The 21051-nt window shown below is 43.7% G+C and overlaps 1 protein-coding gene across 1 annotated transcript in view; it reads left to right on the top strand.

Moving 5' to 3' along the window:
- arrdc1b (arrestin domain containing 1b) overlaps positions 1–21051 on the top strand; it is a 70904-nt gene that overhangs the window by 9924 nt on the left and 39929 nt on the right. Inside the window, exon 2 of the mRNA XM_038781538.1 lies at positions 14941–15051. Within this exon, the coding sequence (XP_038637466.1) occupies positions 14941–15051 (111 nt within the window). The remainder of the gene's footprint in view (positions 1–14940; positions 15052–21051) is intronic.

The raw sequence follows: 21051 nt of genomic DNA, 5'->3' as shown, positions 1-21051 counted from the left end.
TACAGGTCCCACCTTCCCCAGAATGCGCTCCAATTATCCAAATACCTGAAGCCCTCCCTCCTACACCATTCCTGCAGCCACGTGTTCAACTGCACTCTCTCCCTATTCCTAGCCTCGCTATCACGTGGCACCGGCAACAAACCAGAGATGACAACTCTGTCTGTCCTGGCCCTTAACTTCCAGCCTAACTCCCTAAACTTGTTTATTACCTCCACACCCTTTTTCCTACCTACATCGTTGGTACCAATGTGCACCACGACTTCTGGCTGCTCACCCTCCCCCTTCAGGTTCCACAGGTTTTGATCAAACAAAAATAACCTTTACTATACAAGGTCAGAAAGATAACATATCTATCTTGTACTCTCATATTCAAAGTTATTATGAGGTACATGTGAATTACTAATGCTTGGAATGGGTGGGTTGTCTTCTAAGGAATGGGTGAACAGGTTAGGCTTTTATTCACAGGAGTTTAGAAGAATAAGCGGCAACTTGATTGAAACCTTTAAAATCTGAGCGGTCTTGACAAGTGGGTGCAGATAACATGTTTCCTCTTGTGGGAGAATCTAGAATGGAGGTGGGGGTCACCCATTTAAGACAGATGAGGAGAATTATTTTTCTGAGGGTTGAGTCCCTGGAACACACTTCCTCAAAAGGCAGTTGAAGCAGAGTCTTTGAATATTTTTAAGGCAGAGCCAGATAGATTTTTGATGAACAGGGGGGGTGAAAGGTTATGGGAGGTAGACAGTAATGTGGGGTTGAGGTTACAATCAGATTAGCCATGATCTCATTCAATGACAAAGCAGGCTTGAAGAGCAGAGTGGTATATGTTCATGTGATTTAACAGACAGACTGGTCAAACACATCACACTGTACTACAAATGGCAGTTATGACCCAAGATCCATTCTGCCAATTTCTCAACAACCCACCCAGGTATCAGTAAACACCATCTTCACCTCTGAAATATTCCATGAAATTCTCTCCAAAAGTCACTCTGACAGAAATGGCCTTAAATGTTGGCTCACCTTGCAGAGTTAATCTTGTCCCCTGGATTTCTCAGTGCGCATTCCAGCACAAATTCACAAGCACAACTCAGTTTGTTGACCATGCTGGCAGAATACTACAACATCAAAGGGGTACCTTTGCTCCAACAGCCCACAGCATGGAGTCTCCAGCAGTCTGCTGCCATCTTAGATCTTCATAGCTTCTCCCAGCTCCAGTTGCTTAAAGTCTTCCAACTGCAGCCCTTTTTCTACTTGGGGCCGCTTTTTTTGCTCCTCTCTTTCTTCTTAACTGGTATTTCTCAGTGTCACCCCTTTGGGCCCTCTCCGTGTTTGCTGTCTCAGTCTCTTCTCGATAATGGTGCTCTGCTACTGGGGTCACATGATCTGTTTTCTGTACTGTATCTTCTTTTTATCACAAAGGTACTCTGGGGCATTTGATGTGCCACGCTCCCATTCACAAAAACTCAGGGGCCTGTCAGGACTTGAAGGTCCAAACCTCCGCCTGACGATAAGGTAGGTCGGGTCACATAATGGTACCCGCACCCTGTCTTTATATCTGCTTACCCTGTCACCGAACTGGAAACATTTAACAACCAATATAGCCGTTTGTTCATTTGGTCATCATGAGCACAAGCAAACCAGTAGCTCTACTGCCCAGCCTGCCAATATTTATCGTGCACATGTGCAACAGCATAAGATCACCAGCCAATGCGTCTCCAACCACTTGCCCAGGTTTCAGTCTCTTAACATAGTCAGGGAAGAGATGGCACAGTGGTTAGCACTGTTGCCTCACGGCGCTGAGGTCATGGGTCATTCACTGTCTGTGTGGAGTTTGCACACTCTCTCTGCGTGGGTCTCATCCCCACAACCCAAAAATGTGCAAGGTAGGTGGATTGGCCACACTAAATTGCCCTTTAATACTCTAAATAAATAAAAAACAGTCAGGAAATATATGATATAACCCAGTAGCAGTGGATGTAGTGTACATGGATTTTAGTAAGGCATTTGATAAGGTTCCCCATTGGAGGCTTATGCAGAAAGTAAGGAGGCATGGGTTAGCCCGATGGCATCAACTCCTGACTTTTGGCTCTTACACAGCCAGCTGTGGCCTGGTTCAATCAAGGGACACCTTAGAAAAGCAGAGGGGTGTGGATGTTGGTGACAGTAGGATTTTGCTAGGTAATATGTAGGAATTAGTAGACCATAAAAGACTACAGTCCCTAGAGTTTACCACCTTCCATCCTGGTAGTTGGATAATAGGATGATGTTGACTCATCACAGCAATCAAGTAGCCTACAAAGACCTATAGATGATGTGAGGAGAACCTTAACGGTAGAGAGCTTTGGGACCCAAAGTCGACTGTTTCCTGCAAGCCTGCTATACCTGTCTATCTCTCGTAACTCAGTACCTGTGCATTACATACCAAAATGTAATTTTCTGAAAGAAATGCGCCTTATTTGCATGTGAAGAAATAATTGCTGACTTATTTTGCCATCTCCCGATAGAGTCTGTGCATATATTGACCCACCTGCTCGTTGAAATATTGTATCTGCAGCAGATTGGTTTTAAATTCACCTTCGCCTCCCCTTTCAGTGCAGGCAGTATGTCCGCTGTTCTGAACAAGGTGCAATAGCTCGTCACAGCTTGTATTATGTCCCTTTCAGATGCTAAACATAGCAATTTTCCAGTGATAACTTGCCTGATGAATGAGCTAAAATCTTAAATCTTGTGTGATCTCTCGCATCAGCCACAAAGATCTTAGCTTTGCGAAGCAGTGAACCATATATTTGTTCAATTATTGCTGGTCATCGCTTGTACAATCCATTTCAAAGAAAATATCAAGCACCACAGCTGACGTTTATCCTGAAAGTGCAAACTGTCAGGAAAATTGCATTTTCCTTCCATTCTCTCTGCTGCTACTTCTGGCACTGGTGCAATTAACAGCCATTTCCCCCCTCAGGCAATGATATAACAAATCATATTGCAGGTGTCCTTTTTCAGCTCCAGTGTAGGCACCTGGACATGAATGGAAACTGAGTCATATTAGGTCAAGAATCGGTGCTTTCGTTTCATGTTATAGATGTCTTTATTTGCCCCTGTTTTCATGTTAGACTTAAACTGTTTGTTATCTTACGTTATGCATAGGCAGCACGGTGGCCTAGTGGTTAGGACAACCGGCTCACGGCGCTGAGGTCCCAGGTTCGATCCCGGCTCTGGGTCACTGTCTGTGTGGAGTTTGCACATTCTCCCCGTGTCTGCGTGGGTTTCGCCCCCACAACCCAAAAATGTGCAGAGTAGGTGGATTGGCCACACTAAATTGCCCCTTAATTGGAAAAAATAATTGGGTAATCTAAATTTATAAAAAAAACAAAAAAAAATAAATAAAATCTTACGTTATGCATTATATTTAAAATTCAATATTTACATAACTCTTGGTAAGTCTGTAATTAAATTCAAACATTTGGTTGAACATTGGATATTACAGTACTTCCACAGTCAATTTCCTGTGATTTCTTTTTTTTTTAAAGTCAGTTTAAATTTCTTCAGAACTGTGTAGCAATACGAGCAAAGTGAGATTTCTCCCCAATGCACCAAAAAACTAGCAGATTATCATGCCTGCTCAGATTGAAATAATGCTGTAAATATTTTACATACTTGACTTTTATTTGATTTCTGACTCTCCTCCTGTCATTGGAATTTGAGTTCTTCACGAAGATGCTTCGAGATCCAATATCGTCTAATTTTTTTAGTTTGTAGCAAATTCAAGAAATCCTATTGCCCAAGTTCCGAAACTAAGCTACCGTTCTGGCAGAAAGAGGTTCAAAATCTAAGATGATATTTTCATAATCAGAAAAGGTGAAGGAAATCAAATAAATCATAGTACTGCAGATTTTATAAAATGAGATACCGCCCTTGAGCTAATTTTAGCATGTAATCAGGGTGAGGCCTATTCAACAACAAACAGTTGAGCTTGTGACATTTCTGTTTTTCACACCAGTTGTCCAAAATTGTTGCTGCAATTTTACTCATAAATTATGTGCAAAATCTACTAAAAGCTGGGTCAGAGCTGTCCAAACTCATTTCACTTGCACGACTGGAAAGAAGGAACAATGCTTCCTGTCACAGCAGTCTGAGATAGATTTGGAACCAGATTTTTCGAGCGAAAGGACGCTGTGACTGCTGACTTGTTCCTGAAATCTGCGGTACTATTTTGCAATTTTGTGAAAAACGGCCTAGGATGATTTTCCCTCCTTTTGCACAGTGACACACAACAGTGCCGTGGAAATTGACATTTTTAGTACAGTACAGAAGGTGGCCAGTCGGCCCACTGAGTCTGCATTGGCCCTCTGAAAGATGGTTGTAACCCCACAAAAGCTTTTGGACAGGGCCAATTTAGCATGGCCAATCCACCTCCCTGTGCGTCATTGAACTGTGGGAGGAAACTGGAGCTACGGATTTGTTTGGATTTGTTTTGTTTTATTGTCATGTGTATTGAGATACAGTATAAAGTATTGTTTTACGTACAGTCCAACCAGATTGTTCCATACATGAAAATACAAAGGCACAGGCATCGGATGAGCAGACGGAGTGCAGTACTACTCAGTAGAGAAGATGTGTGAAGAGATCAGCTCAGTCCATAAGAGGGTCATTGAGGAGTCTGGTAACAGTGGGGAAGAAGCTGTTTCTGAACCTGTTAGTGCATGTATCTCCTGCCCTGATTGAAGAAGTTGGAAGAGAGAATAACCTGGGTGGGAGGGATCTTTGATTATGCTGCCCACTTTCCCAAGGCGGCGGGAGGTATCGATAGTGTCGATGGACAGGAGGCGGGCCCACGTGATTGGGCTGTGTTCATGGCTCTCTGTAGTTTCTTAAGGTCTTGGGCTGAGCAGTTGCCATACCAGGCTGTATGCAGTCAGATAGGATGCTTTCTGTAGTGTGAAGACAATAATCTCTCCCTCAATGTCAAGAAAACGGAGATTGTCATCGACTTCAGGAAGCATAGTGGAGAACATGCCCCTGTCTACGTCATTGGGAACGAAGTAGAAAGTGTTGAGAGCTTCACATTTTTAGGTGACCAGATCACCAACAACCTGTCTTGGTCCCCCTGCCCATGCCGACACTATAGTTAGGAAAGCCCACCAACGGCTCTACTTTCTCAGAAGACTAAGGAAATTTGGCATTTCACCTACGACTCTCACCAACTTCTACAGATGCACCATAGAAAGCATTATTTCTGGTTGTATCACAGCTTGGTATAGATCCTGCTCTGCCCAAGACCGCAGGAAACTACAAAAGGTCGTGAATGTAGCCCAATCCAGCACGCAAACCAGCCTCCCATCCATTGACTCTGTCTACAATTCCCGCTGCCTTGGAAAGGCAGCCAGCATAATTAAGGACCCCACGCACCCCGGTCATATTCTGTTCCACCTTCATCCGTCACAAAGATACCAAAGTTTGAGGTCACCGACTCAAGAACAGCTTCTTCCCGACTGGCATCAGACTTTTGAATGGACCTACCTCTTATTAAGTTGATCTTTTCTCTACACCGTGCTATAACTGTAACATTATATTCTGCAGTCCCTCTTTCCCTATGTATGGTATGCATTGTTTGTACAGCATGCAAGAAACAAAGCTTTTTATTGTATACTAATACATGTGACAATAATAAATCAAATCATCTGGAAAAATTGGTAAGAGATTTGGATTTGTTTTATTGTCATGTACCACGGTACAGTGAAAAGTATTGTTCTGCATGCAATCCAGACAGATCATTCCATACATGAAAGAAAATAGGACATACATAAATATACACTGAAATATAAATACATAGGCACAGGCAATGGGTGAGAATTAGTGTTAGAATTAAATTGTAAAAGGTTAGTAGGGTTATAAGAGATGTAGGAAGAGGATCTGTGTAACAAAGCTTGCAGAGAGTCGCCACACATCAGTGCCATCTTGCTGTCAATGTGGGCAAGCCAAATTTTCTTAGTTTCCTGAGGAAGTATAGGTGCTGTTGTGCTTTTTGGTCAGGGTGGACTGGGACAGATTGTTGGTGATGTGCACACCTAGGAATTTGAAGCTGCCAACCATCTCTACCTTGGCACCATTGATGTAGACCAGGCATTGTCAAACTCGGGGGCATGACCCGCGGGTGCGTCGTGGGCGGGTGTCGGGAGGGTCACTGAGTTGTACGTCGCGTCGCTCCCAATCGCGCAAATTTGCACCAGCAGCCGGCTGTTAATAACGCCAGCTGCAAGTGTCCTCCAAAATGGGCGCGAACATGTAAAAAAATGCAGCCGCACTGCAAAACTATGCGCATGCGCGCCGTTGATCGGGCACGCATGCGCAGTGCGCCCACTTTCTTTTAAAAACGGTTTCAGCTTTTTTGTTTGACAAGTTCAGGGGGGGGGCGGGGGTTATTCATTTTATTCATTTACTTTTTATTTTTATCATTTATTTTATTCATTTTATTTTTTTTACAAGATCGGGGGGTGGTTTATTTGATAAAATTTTACAGGAAAAAAATGCAGAACTTTGGACAGATGGAGACTCCATACCTTCCGACACTGGATGGCTTCACCTTCATCCAACAGGTTCCATTGGAGGAGCGTGTACGAGGGCCAAAGGGACCCAAAACCATTTCCTCCATTTTTGTCAGCAGCAAACAAGGTAGGAGAAAATGGTGGGTCCCGAAGGTTGGCTGATTTGTAAAAATGGGTCCCTGGAAGAAAAGTTTGAAGAACACTGATGTAAGACGGGCGTGTACGATACTTTGCTTCCCAAAGTCAATGACCAGCTCTTTAGTTTTGCTGGCATTGAGGGAGAGATTGTTGTCATTACACTGCGCCACTAAGTTCCCTATCTCCCTCCTGTGCTCTGACTTGTTCGAGAACCGACTCACTACGGTCGTGTCATCAGCAATCTTGCAGATGAAATTGGAGCCAAATGTTGCCACACAGTCATATTGTAGGGGGCAAAGTATGCAGCCTTGCGGGGCCCTGGTATTGTGGAGGTGTTGTAATTGATCATTACTGATAGTGGTTTATGGGTCAGGAAGTTGAGGATTCAGTTAGAGTGAGAAGGCAAGTCCTCGGATTTAGAGCTTTGATATGATCTTGGCTGGGATTATGGTGTTGAAGGCGGAGCTGTAGTCAATGAACAGGTGTCTGATGTAGGAATCCTTGTTGACACGATGCTCCAGTGATGCGTAGGGCCAGGGTGATGCTGTCTGCTGTGGACCAGTTGTGGCGGTATCACTTTCAAGAAGAGCGAATCTAAAAACCCCATTCAGACATGAAGAGCATGCAAACGCCCAAGGTCAGAATCAAACCTGGGTCCCTGGCATTGTGAGACTGCGGTGCTAACACTGTGCTGCCTAATTCTTGTAATGTGTGACGATGATTATACGCAAATTTGTCTGTGCTGAGGTATGAGTGACCTAATTCTCGCCACCTGGTTGCTTACTTAGCAATCCAGTTCACCAGCTGAAGAAAGGAATGATAATAAATGAGCTGCATTGTTCAGAGCTGCATTCAATACATTTTGGTCCCACCTATACTATTATACAAGTGCAACTAGACTCATCTTGCCTTTGGTGGATATGTAAGGAAGTAAAATTGGGATGTTGATTCTAAGGACAGGCAGTCAGCTTGCTAATATAATACCAACCAACAATGCAACCCCCCCCCCCCCCCCCTTCCCCCCTTCTCCAAGCAACACCATCTTCTTTGGCAACTTAATTTCTAATCTGATATAGATTTCAATTTGGTACGGATCATGAACTTCTGACCTTGGCTGTATCGCCATGGAAATGTAATAGTGTAGATTTTCAGCTCCCCCCCCTTAGGGACAATAGGTGCAAGTGTGCCAAAGCAGTGACCCCTGTACCTTCTGATGGGGGCATAAGCAGAAGCTTGTTTGCTTGGTTAACTCTCCACCCACTCAACTGAAAATTTTTTACAAGTGTGAGAAAAGGATAGAGGCAGAAATGAATCATAAGGGAAAATAAAAAACATAGTTAAGAGACAAAAATGGTTAGCACTGTGGCTTCACAGCATTAGAGACCCAGGTTTGATTCCTGGCTTGGGTCTGTGTGTCTGCACGTTCTCCCCATGCCTGTGTAGGTTTCCTCCGGGTGCTCCAGTTTCCTCCCACAAGCCCCAAAAGATGCGTTTGTTAGATGAATTGGACATTCTGAATTCTCCCTCAGTGTATCCGAACAGGTGCTGGAGTCTGGCGACTAGGGGATTTTCACAGTAACTTTATTGCAGTGTTAATGTAAGCCTACTTGTGACACTATAGATTATTATTTTAAAAATAAACTTGTTGAGCCAGCCAGTATAAATATGCTACTATTCTGTGCATCTGGCTTTATCATTCACACTCTTTGGATGCCAAAGCAATTAATTGTGCATTTGCCATCTTTATTCATTATAAGTTTGTTGATTTGTATTGATTGAAAAATAAAATCCAAACTAGTCTGTATTGACCTTGTCCATTGTTTGTTTTGTTTGGAAGGAATACATACTGTTATATTACGTTTTGTAATATCTTGTTACTCATTTGCTTTCTGACAGAATCGTCATATGCGTGATGTTCAGTAACACACAAAGTCTTCAAATAAAGCAAATACTGTTTATTGAGCAATGATAAATTATGAGTTTGTTCACTCTTCAATGACAATAACTGTGGATTAATTAGATTAAATATATATAATGATTAACTGCACCTGCACACTAAGCTGTCTTTCTCTACCTCTGCTACTAATCACTCCTAACATGAGGAGGCGGGAGCTCCCTCTCTTTTATACCTATATCTGGTGCTGCCATCTAGTGGTTATCTAACACTTGTTATATATGTTACCCTTTACATACACTCAGATATACAGATCACTACCTTGAGGTATTTCTGCTTTGTCATATAAAGAGATAAAGGTTGGAATTTAAAGCAGTGGTTGAGAGGGCTGTGAGGAACACAGAGCGCTGGGAATACTTTTAAATTGCCCTTGCGAAGAGCTGGCACAGATATAATGAGCCAGTGGTCTCTTTCTGTGTTGTAAGCCTGTGTAATTGGTTGTTTTTGCATATGCTATAATGGGTGACTTATTATCTAAGCTTGTGCAACTTGATTATCAACTAGTTAAAAATAGGTCTGTATCTCAGGGCAGCACGGTGGCGCAGCCTCACGTGACCGAGGTCCCAGGTTCGATCCAGGATTTTGTTCCATCAATTTTTCATAAAATAATAGAAGCATTATATATACTGTAAAATTGATTTTATTTCAGATCTGAATAGCTCATTACTCTTTTTTAAAAATAAATTCTTCCTTGTGCCACATCAATTTTAGTAGGACAAAGCAGGCATTTTATTATCTGCACTCTGCTGGCGATGCTCTAAGGCTTGCTGCTCAGAACTACATAAAAAAGAGCCAAACTTATTTACCTTTTATTTCGGTAAATGTCCCACTCCTTTCGTGGAGCTTTTGAGCATCCATTGTGGCAGGGTTACATGCTGTGACACACAATATATGTACTTTGAATTTTGATAACTAATCAGTTGCCATGTTGTACCATTTTTGTGCTTTAAACTCATTTCGCTCATGCTCAGCTGTAAACATTATACCCATAAGTCATCTGTAAATCCCTGCAAATCAGAGTGTACCTTTCTTTAGCTACATATCTGATGATGTAGTGAACTCAGGATAGGACACACTCTGAGCACTGTATTGACTGGTTACTTCCTTACCCTCTAACATAGATTGCGGAAAACGTAATGACGATTACAAACTTATAAAACTAACATAAGTGGCAATAAAAATGGTTGAGGTTTTTAACAACTTAGCGTAAGTAAAGTTGCCATAGACCCAGATGACCATTGGCTGCTTTCCTCTTTTGACGGGGAGAGCTGACTGGTGGTGATTTAACCTGGGGATCATCACACCTCGGGTGAGGGGCAAGGTTCAATTCCCGTACTGTTGTCTTTGCTCTGCATCGCAAATCAACTGTCCAGCCAATAAGCTAAACCGAAAAAATTACCTTGTAGTAAAAACCATCAGAATATTGGACCTGAGGGGGCAGCACGGTGGCACAGTGGTTAGCATTGCTGCCTACGTCGCTGAGGACCTGGGTTCGAATCCCGGCCCTGGGTCACTGGCCGTGTGGAGTTTGCACATTCTCCCCGTGTCTGCGTGGGTTCCATCCCCACAACCCAAAGATGTGCAGGTTAGGTAGATTGGCCACGCTAAATTACCCCTTAATTGGAAAAAATAATTGGGTACTCTAAAATTTAAAAAAAAAGAATATTGGACCTGAGGTGGTATCCCTAATAATTTGGTGAACCCCAAGTTCCCCTCCACCCAACATAAATCATACATTCCTCTTTTTCCTTGATGCCCTCTGATGACCAGATTAATTGAGCGCATTCCCTCAAGGTCACCCAACCACCCTTTGAAGTTAATTTGACACTATTATCTTCAAATGTCTCTTTGTCTCTTGAGATGAGATGTTAAAATGTAATTTCCTGTTCTACCACATCATAACAACAGCAGGCATGGTAATCAAATTCCTCTAATATACAGCCAGCAAGGCTTTTTAAGAAGTCAGGATATACTAAAAGGCTGCAAGAACTGACCAACTCTACTCTGGGCTTCCGCCCCCAGAAATATTGAGCATAGATATTGCAGAATAACCATCCTGAGAAGAGAAATATACTGCAAACCAAGATCTTTCGGGCTTAAAACATGGTAATCTGCTCGGATTTACTACACCTCGAAAGACAGCTGATCAGAATGACCATACTGGAATCACAGCGTCGCGAACAAATAAAAGACAGTTATCCATATATTTCTTACTTTTCTTCACGAACTGTTAAAGTCTTTGTCTATTGTATTCTACCATCTCTACATGTGTGTGTGTTTGGGGGGGGGGGGGGGGGGGGGGAGGAGGCAGGGAATGTGTGTGATGTTTGAATGAGGATTAACATTTACCTATCTTTTTTTAGTTCAGGATTTAGGTTCAACAAACTGATTCCAGTCTTTAATTTAAACTCCGAAAACCTGTCCGATTAATTCTTTATAATCTGAAAGCATACATAGTGGGACTCCTGTAGTATTGACAAAACACATTCTCATTAATTTTGCAACAAAGCCTGTTACAATCAGGCCTCCAGTGTAAATTAGGGGAGTCAGCATTTACACCTACTCAGTGGTCATAACAGAAGTCATACAGAAAAGATCATGGGAAGATCTGCCACTTTCGTCTCAAAATAGCTTACTGTGGGAGGTTTTGAGGTAATTTAATTTGTTCTTTTGATCTACATAAGTCGCTTTTCTTGCAGTTGGGGCAAAAAATTAAGTGTCAATAAATGAAAATGTATATTTCCAAATGGAAGAGTTGTTTACAACACCACAGATGGTGCAGAATTCACTTTGATTTGATTTACATCGCACACTACCAGAAATCACAACTATGTTTTTGGAGCAACTCACCCAGGCAATTGCATATAACTTCCTCATTGCATGGCCTAGGTTTGTTTCACTTGAAATTTCAGTAAGGTTTGTGGGGGGAAAAACAAAGTTCTGGCAGTGGTTCAAGGCAATTCTTGGAAAGGGGTAATTGTTTACTGATCATATCTATGGCCAGTAAATGCGAGAATGATGCTCATTCAAAATTTAAAAATGTACTCTGAGCAAACCAGTTCTTTCAGTTAGACGTCCCTAGCACCACAGATGCCAGTCTTCAGCCAATTGGATTTACTCCACTTGAGATAAGAAAGGCATTGGAAACTGCAAAGGCTATGGGCTCGGACAATATTCCGGCATTGGTACTGAAGACCTGTACTTCAGAACTTGCCGCACCCCTCGCCAAGCTGTTCCAGCTCCGCTGCAACACTGGCATCTACCCAGCAATGTGAAAAATTGCCCAGGTATGTCCCGTACACAGAAAGCAGGATGTATCGAGCCTGGCCAATTGCTGCCCTGTTTGTTTATTCTTGGTCATCAGTAAAGTGATGGAAGAGGTCATCAACAGCGCTACCAAACAGTACTAGCTTAGCAATAACCTGCTCATTAGTGCTGAGTTTGGATTCCGCCAGGGCTACTCAGCACCTGACCTCATTACAGCCCTGGCTCAAACAGGGACAAAAGAGATGAGGGGAGAATGACAGCCGCTGACTTCAAGGCATCATTTGACTTGAGTATGACATCAAGGAGCCCTATCAAAACTGGGAGTCATTGGTAATCGGGGCTTCCAGGATTCTGGAAACTCTTAGCTGGTTGGATTCATTCCTAGCACAAAAGAAAATGCTTGTGGTTGTTGGAGGTCAATCGTCTTAGTTCCAGGACACCGCTATAGGGGTTCCTCGGGGTAGTATCCTGGGTCCAACTATCTTCAGCTGCTTCGTCAATGACCGTTCTCCATCATTAGTGGGGATGTTCGCAGATGATTGCAAACTGTTCAGCACCATTAACGATTACTCAGGTACTGAAGCAGTCCATGTCCAAATGCAGCGTGTCCTGGACAGAATCCAGGTTTGGGGGTTACAAGTGGCAAGTTACATTGGCGCCACACAAGTGTCGAGCAATGGCCATCTCCAACAAGAGAAAATCTGACCATCGCCCATGACATTTTCATGGCACAACCACTGCTGAACCACACTGTTAACATCCCAGGGGTTACCATTGACTGGAAATTGTATTGAACTGGCCTTATGAATACTGTGGATACAAGAGCAGGTCAGAGGCTAGGAATCCTGTGTGGAGTAACTCTCCTCCTGACTCCCCAAAGCCTATCCACCTTCCGAAGGCATGAGTCAGGAGTGTGATGGAATACTCTCCACTTGGATGAATGCAGTTCCAACAACACTCAAGAAGCACAACATCATCCAGGACAATGCAGCCAACTTGATTGGCATCCCTTCCACAAACATTCAACCCTCCACCAGTGACGAACAGTGACAGCAGTGTGTACTATTTACAAGATGCACTGCAGAAACTTGCCAAGGCTTCTTACACAGCACCTTCCAAACCCATGGCCAGTACAATTGTGGGGTATAATGGCTTAGTGGTATTGTCACTCGACTAGGAGCAGCATGGTGGCACAGTGGTTAGTGCTGCTGCCTCACAGTGCCAGGGACCTGGGTTCAATTCTGGCCTTGGGTGACTGCGTAGAGTTTGCACTTTCACCCCGTGTCTGTGTTGGTTTCCACCGAGTGCTTTAGGTTTCCTTCCACAGTCCAAAGATGTGCAGGTTAGGTGGATTGGCCAAATTGCCCCTTGGTGTCCAAAGATGCACAGGCCAGTTAGAGTTAGAGGGATAGGGCGGGCAGTGGGCCTAGGTAGGGTGCTCTTTCGGAGGGTTGGTGCAGACTCACTGGGCTGAATGACGTCCTGCATTGGAGGAATTCTACCATCTGGAAGGACTAGCACAGCAAACATAAAGTAACACCACCACCTGTAAGGTCCCCTTCATGTCCCTGGCCATCCTCACTTGGAAATATATTTCTGTTCCCTCACCGTTGCTGGGTAAAAATCCTGGAACTCTCCCCAACAGCACTGTGGGTATACCTACACCACACGACCTGCCAAGAAGGCAGCTCACTTACTTAGCCAGTGACACTCACACCTTATAATTGAATTTTAAAAATATGTTTGTTTTAATTCTTAGATCCTTGCAAATTTATCTACCCAAGTATGAAGCAATAATTTAAACCCAGAAGCCATATTTTCCCTGTAGGTTGCTGGAAGTGTGGTATGGACTGGGCAACACCTTCCACAGGGCTTCAGTGTAAACAGGGAATGTGTGTCACCGTTACACATCGGATGGCACTGTCTGCCCATGCCGGTGGTAGTTGATCCAGGATTTCAAAAAGGAATTGGGTGGACACTTGAAGAAAATAAGCTTGCCGGCCTGTAGGTAGAGCAGGGAAATGGAACACGCTGGATTGCTGTAGAGAGCAGGCATGAACTTGATGGACCGAATGGTCGTCTTCTGTGCCATTATGACATGTAAGTAAAACTGCAGAAGTGCTTCTCAGAAAAAGTTAATTGTTTGGGGGGAAGAATGAATAGTTTCACACTACTGTATTTAGCTGGAATGAGGACCACACTCGGTTACTGCTAAAAGCAGGTTTGTGGTGAGAGCAGGCCCTCTTACTGATCTCACAGTAGTATTGTAATATAAAGGTGAGTTCCATGTCTTTGCATGCCAGGAGCCAACTTTGAGTACCAGTTTGTGGTGCAAGGAACTGGAGCATAAGGGAATCAAGAGGTCTTTGTTTTGATTGTCACAAAGAAATTGGCAGTATGCAGTTATAGTTAAAAGGAGAAATTGGCACTTTGAGGTTTTCTGGTGTTGAATCCTACTCTCCTGGAGTTAGAGGTAAACATGCTTTAACCCTTTTGGAACAGCAGCTGATAGAATCATAGAGTTTACAGTGCAGAAGGAGGCCATTCGACCCATCAAGTCTACACTGACCCTTGGAAAGAGCATCCTACCTATGCCCACACCCCACCCTATCCCCGTAACCCAATAACCCCACTGAACCTTTTGATACTAGGGGGAATTTAGCGCAGCCAATCCACCTAACCTGCACATCTTTGGACTGTGGGAGGAAACCGGAGCACCCAGAGGAAACCCACGCAGACACAGGGAGAACGTGCAGACTCTGCACAGACAATGACCCAAGCCGGGAATCGAACCTGGGACCCTGGAGCTGTGAAGCAACTATGCTAATCACTATGCTACTGTGCTGCCCACTGTGCTACTGTGCTGGGAAATCATCTGACTTCATAGTGTCTCGAACACAGACCTGTTTTCTTATTGTGTATAAAATAATGTTTGTTTCATTTCTCTTTTAATTCCATTCCTTTCAATCTTTTCTTTGATTTAGTGTCTCCTACTTCTAGCTTTTATTTACATGTTCCCATTTTTCTCTCTCCTAGCTTTAAAAGTGAACTGCGTTGGATCATGTGGTGTTACCAACAAAGCAAATGACACAGTATGGCAGATGGAGGAGCAGTACTTCAGTAGCACGCTTGTTGTTGCAGACAAAGGTAAGAGTCACCCCCTCAGTCTGACTGAAGTGAAAGGTTTGAGACTGTGCATCTAACATTTGCTGTGGCTTGCAAATATGTTCATGGTATTGCTTATGTAAGGTTTACCTCTAGACATGATGCTAGTTAGTATTGTTCTGATACTGTGATCATTGTGATGTCCAATTTTGAAAGTTTAATGAGGAACTTAAACTGGGCTAAGTCAACCATCTTCGCTTTTTAAGTCTTCCAAATTGTTTAAACTTGTTAAATGAGGTATGCTGACCCGGTACAATTAATGTATCCGTGGGTTGTTTAAGACTGTGTATTTTACTTTGCAGTGGATATCTGGTTTAATGTCTACCTTCATGGGAAGGAGTAGGGGAAGAAAAGGTTAAATGATGTTATAAGATACAAACTTGAATGGCGGTGCTCAAAAATGTTTTGGGACAGGAGAGTTTAAAAACTATATATTTATGTTTTACAAGATTGTAAGTGTGCATACACAATTTAAAATGCCACATAATCAGCTTCACTGAAAGGGACAGATGTATTCTTATCATACACTTTAATTCCCAAGTTCTTTTTTTGTCAGTAAAGGCATGATCTATCCTTAACTTTAGAAGCCTGAACTTTAATCAGATCTGCTGGAATTGACTTTTATTTTAAAAATGGACGAGAGTCAATGTTTCAGGTTAATATTTTGTTCGGAGATCATTGAGCTGAACCATGAACGCTTTCACTCTGCAGATGCTGATTGACCTGATAAGAATTTCCAGCATTTTTGTTTATATCTCATCCTCAGTTTGTTTTGAATAACTGTTTGATGACTTGCATTTGCTTATGTCACAACAATCATTTGAGCCTGGAAAGAACCATGTAATGCTACAAAGCGCATCATAATTGGCGTTGCACCAACTGAAAGAGCACTCGCCTAACCATAAAAAAAATCCGTTTTCAGTTCCTATTTGGAACTGCCTGTCTCCAGAAAACCACCTCATTGTTGACTCCACCGATTGGTGACTCAGCAGTTCTTTGTCAAATTACTGGATTGTGTGCTACTTGAGAAATGAGCCATTCAGTGCACGCTAAGAAGTACGAGATTGGTGTTAACCAATTTAGATTATCGGGGCACCCCACTATAGGGACTCTGAGCCCCTCCCTCCCCTTCAGGCTCCTCTACATCCCCTTACAGGGCCCCCCTCCAGGACCCAACTTTCCAGAGGCCTCTATCTACCTGCCCTCCCCCATCCTTCATACCCCCCCTCCACTCTCCTTTCATGGGTATAGCCCCTTTAGGCCCTGACCCTTGGCACTAGCACCCTGGGAGCGTTCCTGCTGGATTTACGCTTCTACATAGGCACCTTGGCACTATGTTTCAGGGGGCCACCTTGCCCTATCACTGATCACTCAGGGACCTCTGACCCAGGAGACCTGGCCCACTGCTGGTGCCATTCAGCCTAGTCCATGTTTGTGTGGACTATTACTGAATAGTGCCCAGCTGAGGCCTCCCTAGGGAAGGTGGTAGATCCTGGGAGGCTGGTAGATTTTGGGTAAGTATGCTTAAGTAGGTTTTAAAACCCACTGGTCCCGCCCATTGTGAATGGGATTCTGATTGCACCATCTTGCAGGACTTGGATCGATCCCATGAGGTGTTGTGGTTGCCGGGAAGCCTGTGGGAGGCCTCACCTGCATCTACCGGTCGAGTCTTGCTCCTGTTTGGGCGCAATGTGATTGGTAGATCGTGCCCAATGTCTCCCAAACTGGAGCAATTTCTCACAAACGTTAGCACTCCTGCAAGTTTCTTTGTGGCCTCCCAAGATCCAATGCCTTTTCAATTTGCTGTGACTTTACTGAACAGTAATCTGCTCTGGTTCCCAGTTTCCTCTGTTCCGTTAACTCCAGACTTCTTGGAAACTTCTCTTCTTTTCACTTCTCTGGTTTCCTTAACTAGCTGGAATTTCGATTTCCGGCATCTGCTTTCTTAACCATTCCATATTATGGCTTTTCTTCTGAGATCGATTTTCCGTCTTTAGCCTTCGAAGAAAAACTGCTTCTCACAGTTGGAATTGAAGCCAACAACCACACATACAAACAACTTTGTCCAGTCTGAATCTAACTATAGGTTGTACCCTTCAAGGCACAGAATATTAAATTAAACCCACGTAAAAGTCTACATTATTTCTAATGTTTACCAATAAATCCCTTAAAACTAACTTTGGTTTCCTAGCATAGCACGCTGCACATAGATTTTATCAGGTTTTACAATTGTTGTTTTGCTTGTGTTCTGGGAATTGTTCCTTTATTTTGCAATACTAAATTTGACTTCCTCATCATACCTGCGAACTGAGGCCCTCAGCAAAACTGAACCTCTAATTTTGCTGCTGAATCCAAATGACTGTTTTTAGTAGTGTAAATGTACGGAACAGGATTTTGGATACCATTATATTGAAATCAACTAAACAAGTGCCAGTGTAAAAGTAGATTGTTATTCCATTCTTTCCTAGTCTTCTGTTTAAAAAAACTTGCTGGTAGCAGAATTTTTTACAGAGCAATACTTTATTTGTTAAATGGACAGCTTAAAGATGTACAAGGAGTTCTCCCATTATTCATGCCATTCTTTCATCAACGAATGCCATCGAAAAAAGGTCTCCCAGGCATTATTCACATTGCTGTTTGTGAGGCACTGCTGTGTATAAAAATGGCTGCCTGCACTCAGAAATTTCTCATTTTACTTCAAAAGAGTTCATTGTATTTAGAGCACTTTACTCTGCCATGTGTGAAGACATGCTTTTTTTTTCAAAATGCAAACCGTTTCTTTCTAGTTCCTACTCTTAACTTCAATGTATTGTAATTACAGAATAATTCTTTAGAATCAGATCTGGGCGACTTGCCATCCCCACAAAGAGTCAAGGGAAGCAGATTGATTATCCACCCATTGTAGTTGTTCTCTAGCAAGTGTATGAATATGAGGTCACTAGTCTTTTTGAGGGTTGTGTTGTTTCTGTGGACAATTCATAGTTACAACTCCTTAACTCTCTATTTCTCAGCAGGACACGTGAAATTGTGAGTTCAAGATGTAGAGACACTGTCATGAAAGCACATTATGGATATTGTGATTATTTTAAAATATTACTGCTATGGCATTCTATATTACATTGCTTATTGAGGATATTTAAAAAAATCAATATTGACCAGTTTGAAGTCAAGAGTGCTTCATTGGTTGATATGCATACATTGCATTGAGACACCGCTGCGGCTGCTGATTACTCACAATTTAATTCCTCCTCTTTGTGTACCTTCTCTAAATAGTTTGCTATCTAGTTATAACTTCTATAAATATAGAAAGCAATATGGGGAAATTTGATGGCAAACTATTGCGAATAATTTCCTTGTGTCACTACAGTAGAAGCAATCTGGGGTCATAACTTTTGGCCTTCTACAAGGTAAAACTGAGCATTCAGATACAAGTGAAATTGGCACGACTCAAACTTGGTTGACACCAAATTCAATTGTCAACCATTGCTGCTGGCAGAATAGCAAATGCAATAATGCAATACCCCTGATGAGCTGACATTTCAAAGAACAATACAGCACAGGAACAGGCCCTTCGGCCCTCCAAGCCTGGGCCGATCACATGTCCTATCTAGACCAACCGCCAGTATCCTTCTATACCCCGCCTGTTCATGTGCCTATCCAGATAAGTCTTAAAGGTCGCTAATGTATCTGCCTCAACCACCTCACTTGGCAGTGCATTCCAGGCCACCGCCACCCTCTGTGTAAAAAAAAAAAACTTCCTCTGCACATCTCCACTGAACCTTTCCCCCCTCACCTTGAACTTGTGCCCCCTTATAATTGCCATTTCCACCCTAGGGAAAAGCCTCCAACTAACTGTTCACCCTATCTATGCCCCTAATGATTTTATAAACTTCTATGGAGGTCGCCCCTCAGGCTCGATCTCTTGAGGGACAACAATCCTAGTTTATTCAATCTCTCCTCGTAGCTAATACCCTCCATACCAGGCAACATTCTGGTAAACCTTTTCTGAACTCTCCAAAACCTCCACCTCCTTCTGGTAGTTCAGTGACCAGAATTGGACACAGTACTCCAAATGTGGCCTAACCAACATACTATATAATTGTAACAATTTGAGCTTTTATATTCGATATCTCGTCTTATGAACACAGTAAGACGTCTTACAACACCAGGTTAAAGTCCAACAGGTTTGATTCAAACACAAGCTTTCGGAGCGCAGCTCCTTCCTCAGGTGAATGTCTTATGAAGGCAAGCATGCCATATGCTTTCTTTACCACCATTTCCACCTGTGTTGCCACTTTTAATTTCACATTGGGAACTTGTCAAATTACCGCGCTGACCAATAAGAGTGGAGTTGGCCAATACAAAATCATGGTGTGCTACGAAAGCCATCATTTGACCAAGAGATTGTCTTGTGAAAGGTCAATCAAAACCTGTGAGTATGTCTAAACCAGAGAGAAAATTAAAATATTGATTGGGGAGTGGGTGAAGTTGTTACAGCAAGTGGAAACCTGTGGCGTTAAGCAGCAAGTGGACGTTGCGAAGGAGTGTGAGATTCTACCATCAGGTTGGTTGATCATTATAAAACACAAGGTCAAACATCTTGGAACAGTCCAACATTCCTTGAACAAGAATGAGGATGAAAACAGCTGGGTATCCCTTCAGACTCTGAAGAAGCTCTGCTAACTTGGTTCAAAGCAGCCCAAGCAGAGATCTCCTGGCCCAATCCTGCAGGAAAGGGGAGTCGATCTGGCAAAGAAGTTGGGCCATGTGCCTCCAGCAATGGATGGCTGGATTGATTCAAGGCAAGGCATAACATTGTCTTCCATGTGATAAGCGATGTGGGTGCTGCAGCAATGGTTCCAAAATGGTCTCGCCCACTTCTTGAATGAGTACGTACCATGAGATGTTTTTACTGCGGATGAAACTGGATTTTGTACCGCCTTTTACCAGACTGCTGTTGAACCATGTAATGATGGAAAGCAGAGCAAGGAACATGCCACTGCTATGGTCTGCCCCTTCTTGTGATGAAAAAGTCCAAGAAGCCACACTGTCAAGTCACTACCCATACAATGTGAGGCTAACAAAAGCTGCCTGGAATTTTTCCAAGTGCTGAGCTATAACCACTTTAATAAACTACTCTTAACACCTTTTAATGATGACGTTTGAAATTGGGTAGTTCTGTGTCAATAATGAGGTTGATATCTGTGTAATATTTAGCTAAAATTATTTAAACTTGATGGTAAATAAAAAGGAGTTTAGCTTGAATTTTGGATAAATTTGACGTTGAATGGAAACTTTTTAAACCTGGGGCGGCATTCTCCCCTACCCGGCGTGACGGGGGGTCCCGGAGTAGGGGAGTGGCGCCAACCACTCAGGGGTCCCGCCTCCCCAAAGGTGGAATTCTCCCCACCTGTGGGGGCCAGCCCGCGCCGTAGCGGTTAGCACCAGAAGACTGGCGCAAAGAACCGGCGCCCCCGGCAGCGGGGCTGGCCGAAAGGCTTTCGCCGGTCAGCGCATGCGCCGGCAGTGACGTCAGCGGCAGTTGGCTGCCATGGCGGAGGTTGTGGCGGCGCGGAAGGAGAAAGAGTGCAGCCAGGGCACTGGCCCGGAGTCTGAGCGGGGGGCCCCGATTGCGGGCCAGGCCACTGTGGGGGCACCCCCCCCCCCCCCCCCCCCCCCCCCGGGGTTCGATCGCCCCCCAGGACCCCGGGGGCCTGCTCACGCCGCTGAGCCCGCCGTTCCAGAGGTGGTTTAAACCTCGGCGGCGGGAGAGGCCTCCCAGCGGCGGGACTTCGGCCCATCCGGGCCGGAGAATCACCGCAGGGGCCTCTCCAATCGGAGTGGCGAGATTCCGCCGCCGCCACTTCCCGGGTGGCGGAGAATCTCTGCCACGGCGGGGGCGGGATTTTCTGAAGTTGGAACCATACTGCGAGCCATTCTGGTATCAGCTTTTCTACAGGAAATCAGATAGTGTGGTTTAAT

Source organism: Scyliorhinus canicula, chromosome 21, assembly GCF_902713615.1.
Source record: "Scyliorhinus canicula chromosome 21, sScyCan1.1, whole genome shotgun sequence".
Taxonomy (NCBI): Eukaryota; Metazoa; Chordata; class Chondrichthyes; order Carcharhiniformes; family Scyliorhinidae; genus Scyliorhinus; species Scyliorhinus canicula.
Note: the sequence above shows the minus strand (reverse complement) of the source record. Positions and strands in the feature narration are given on the sequence as shown.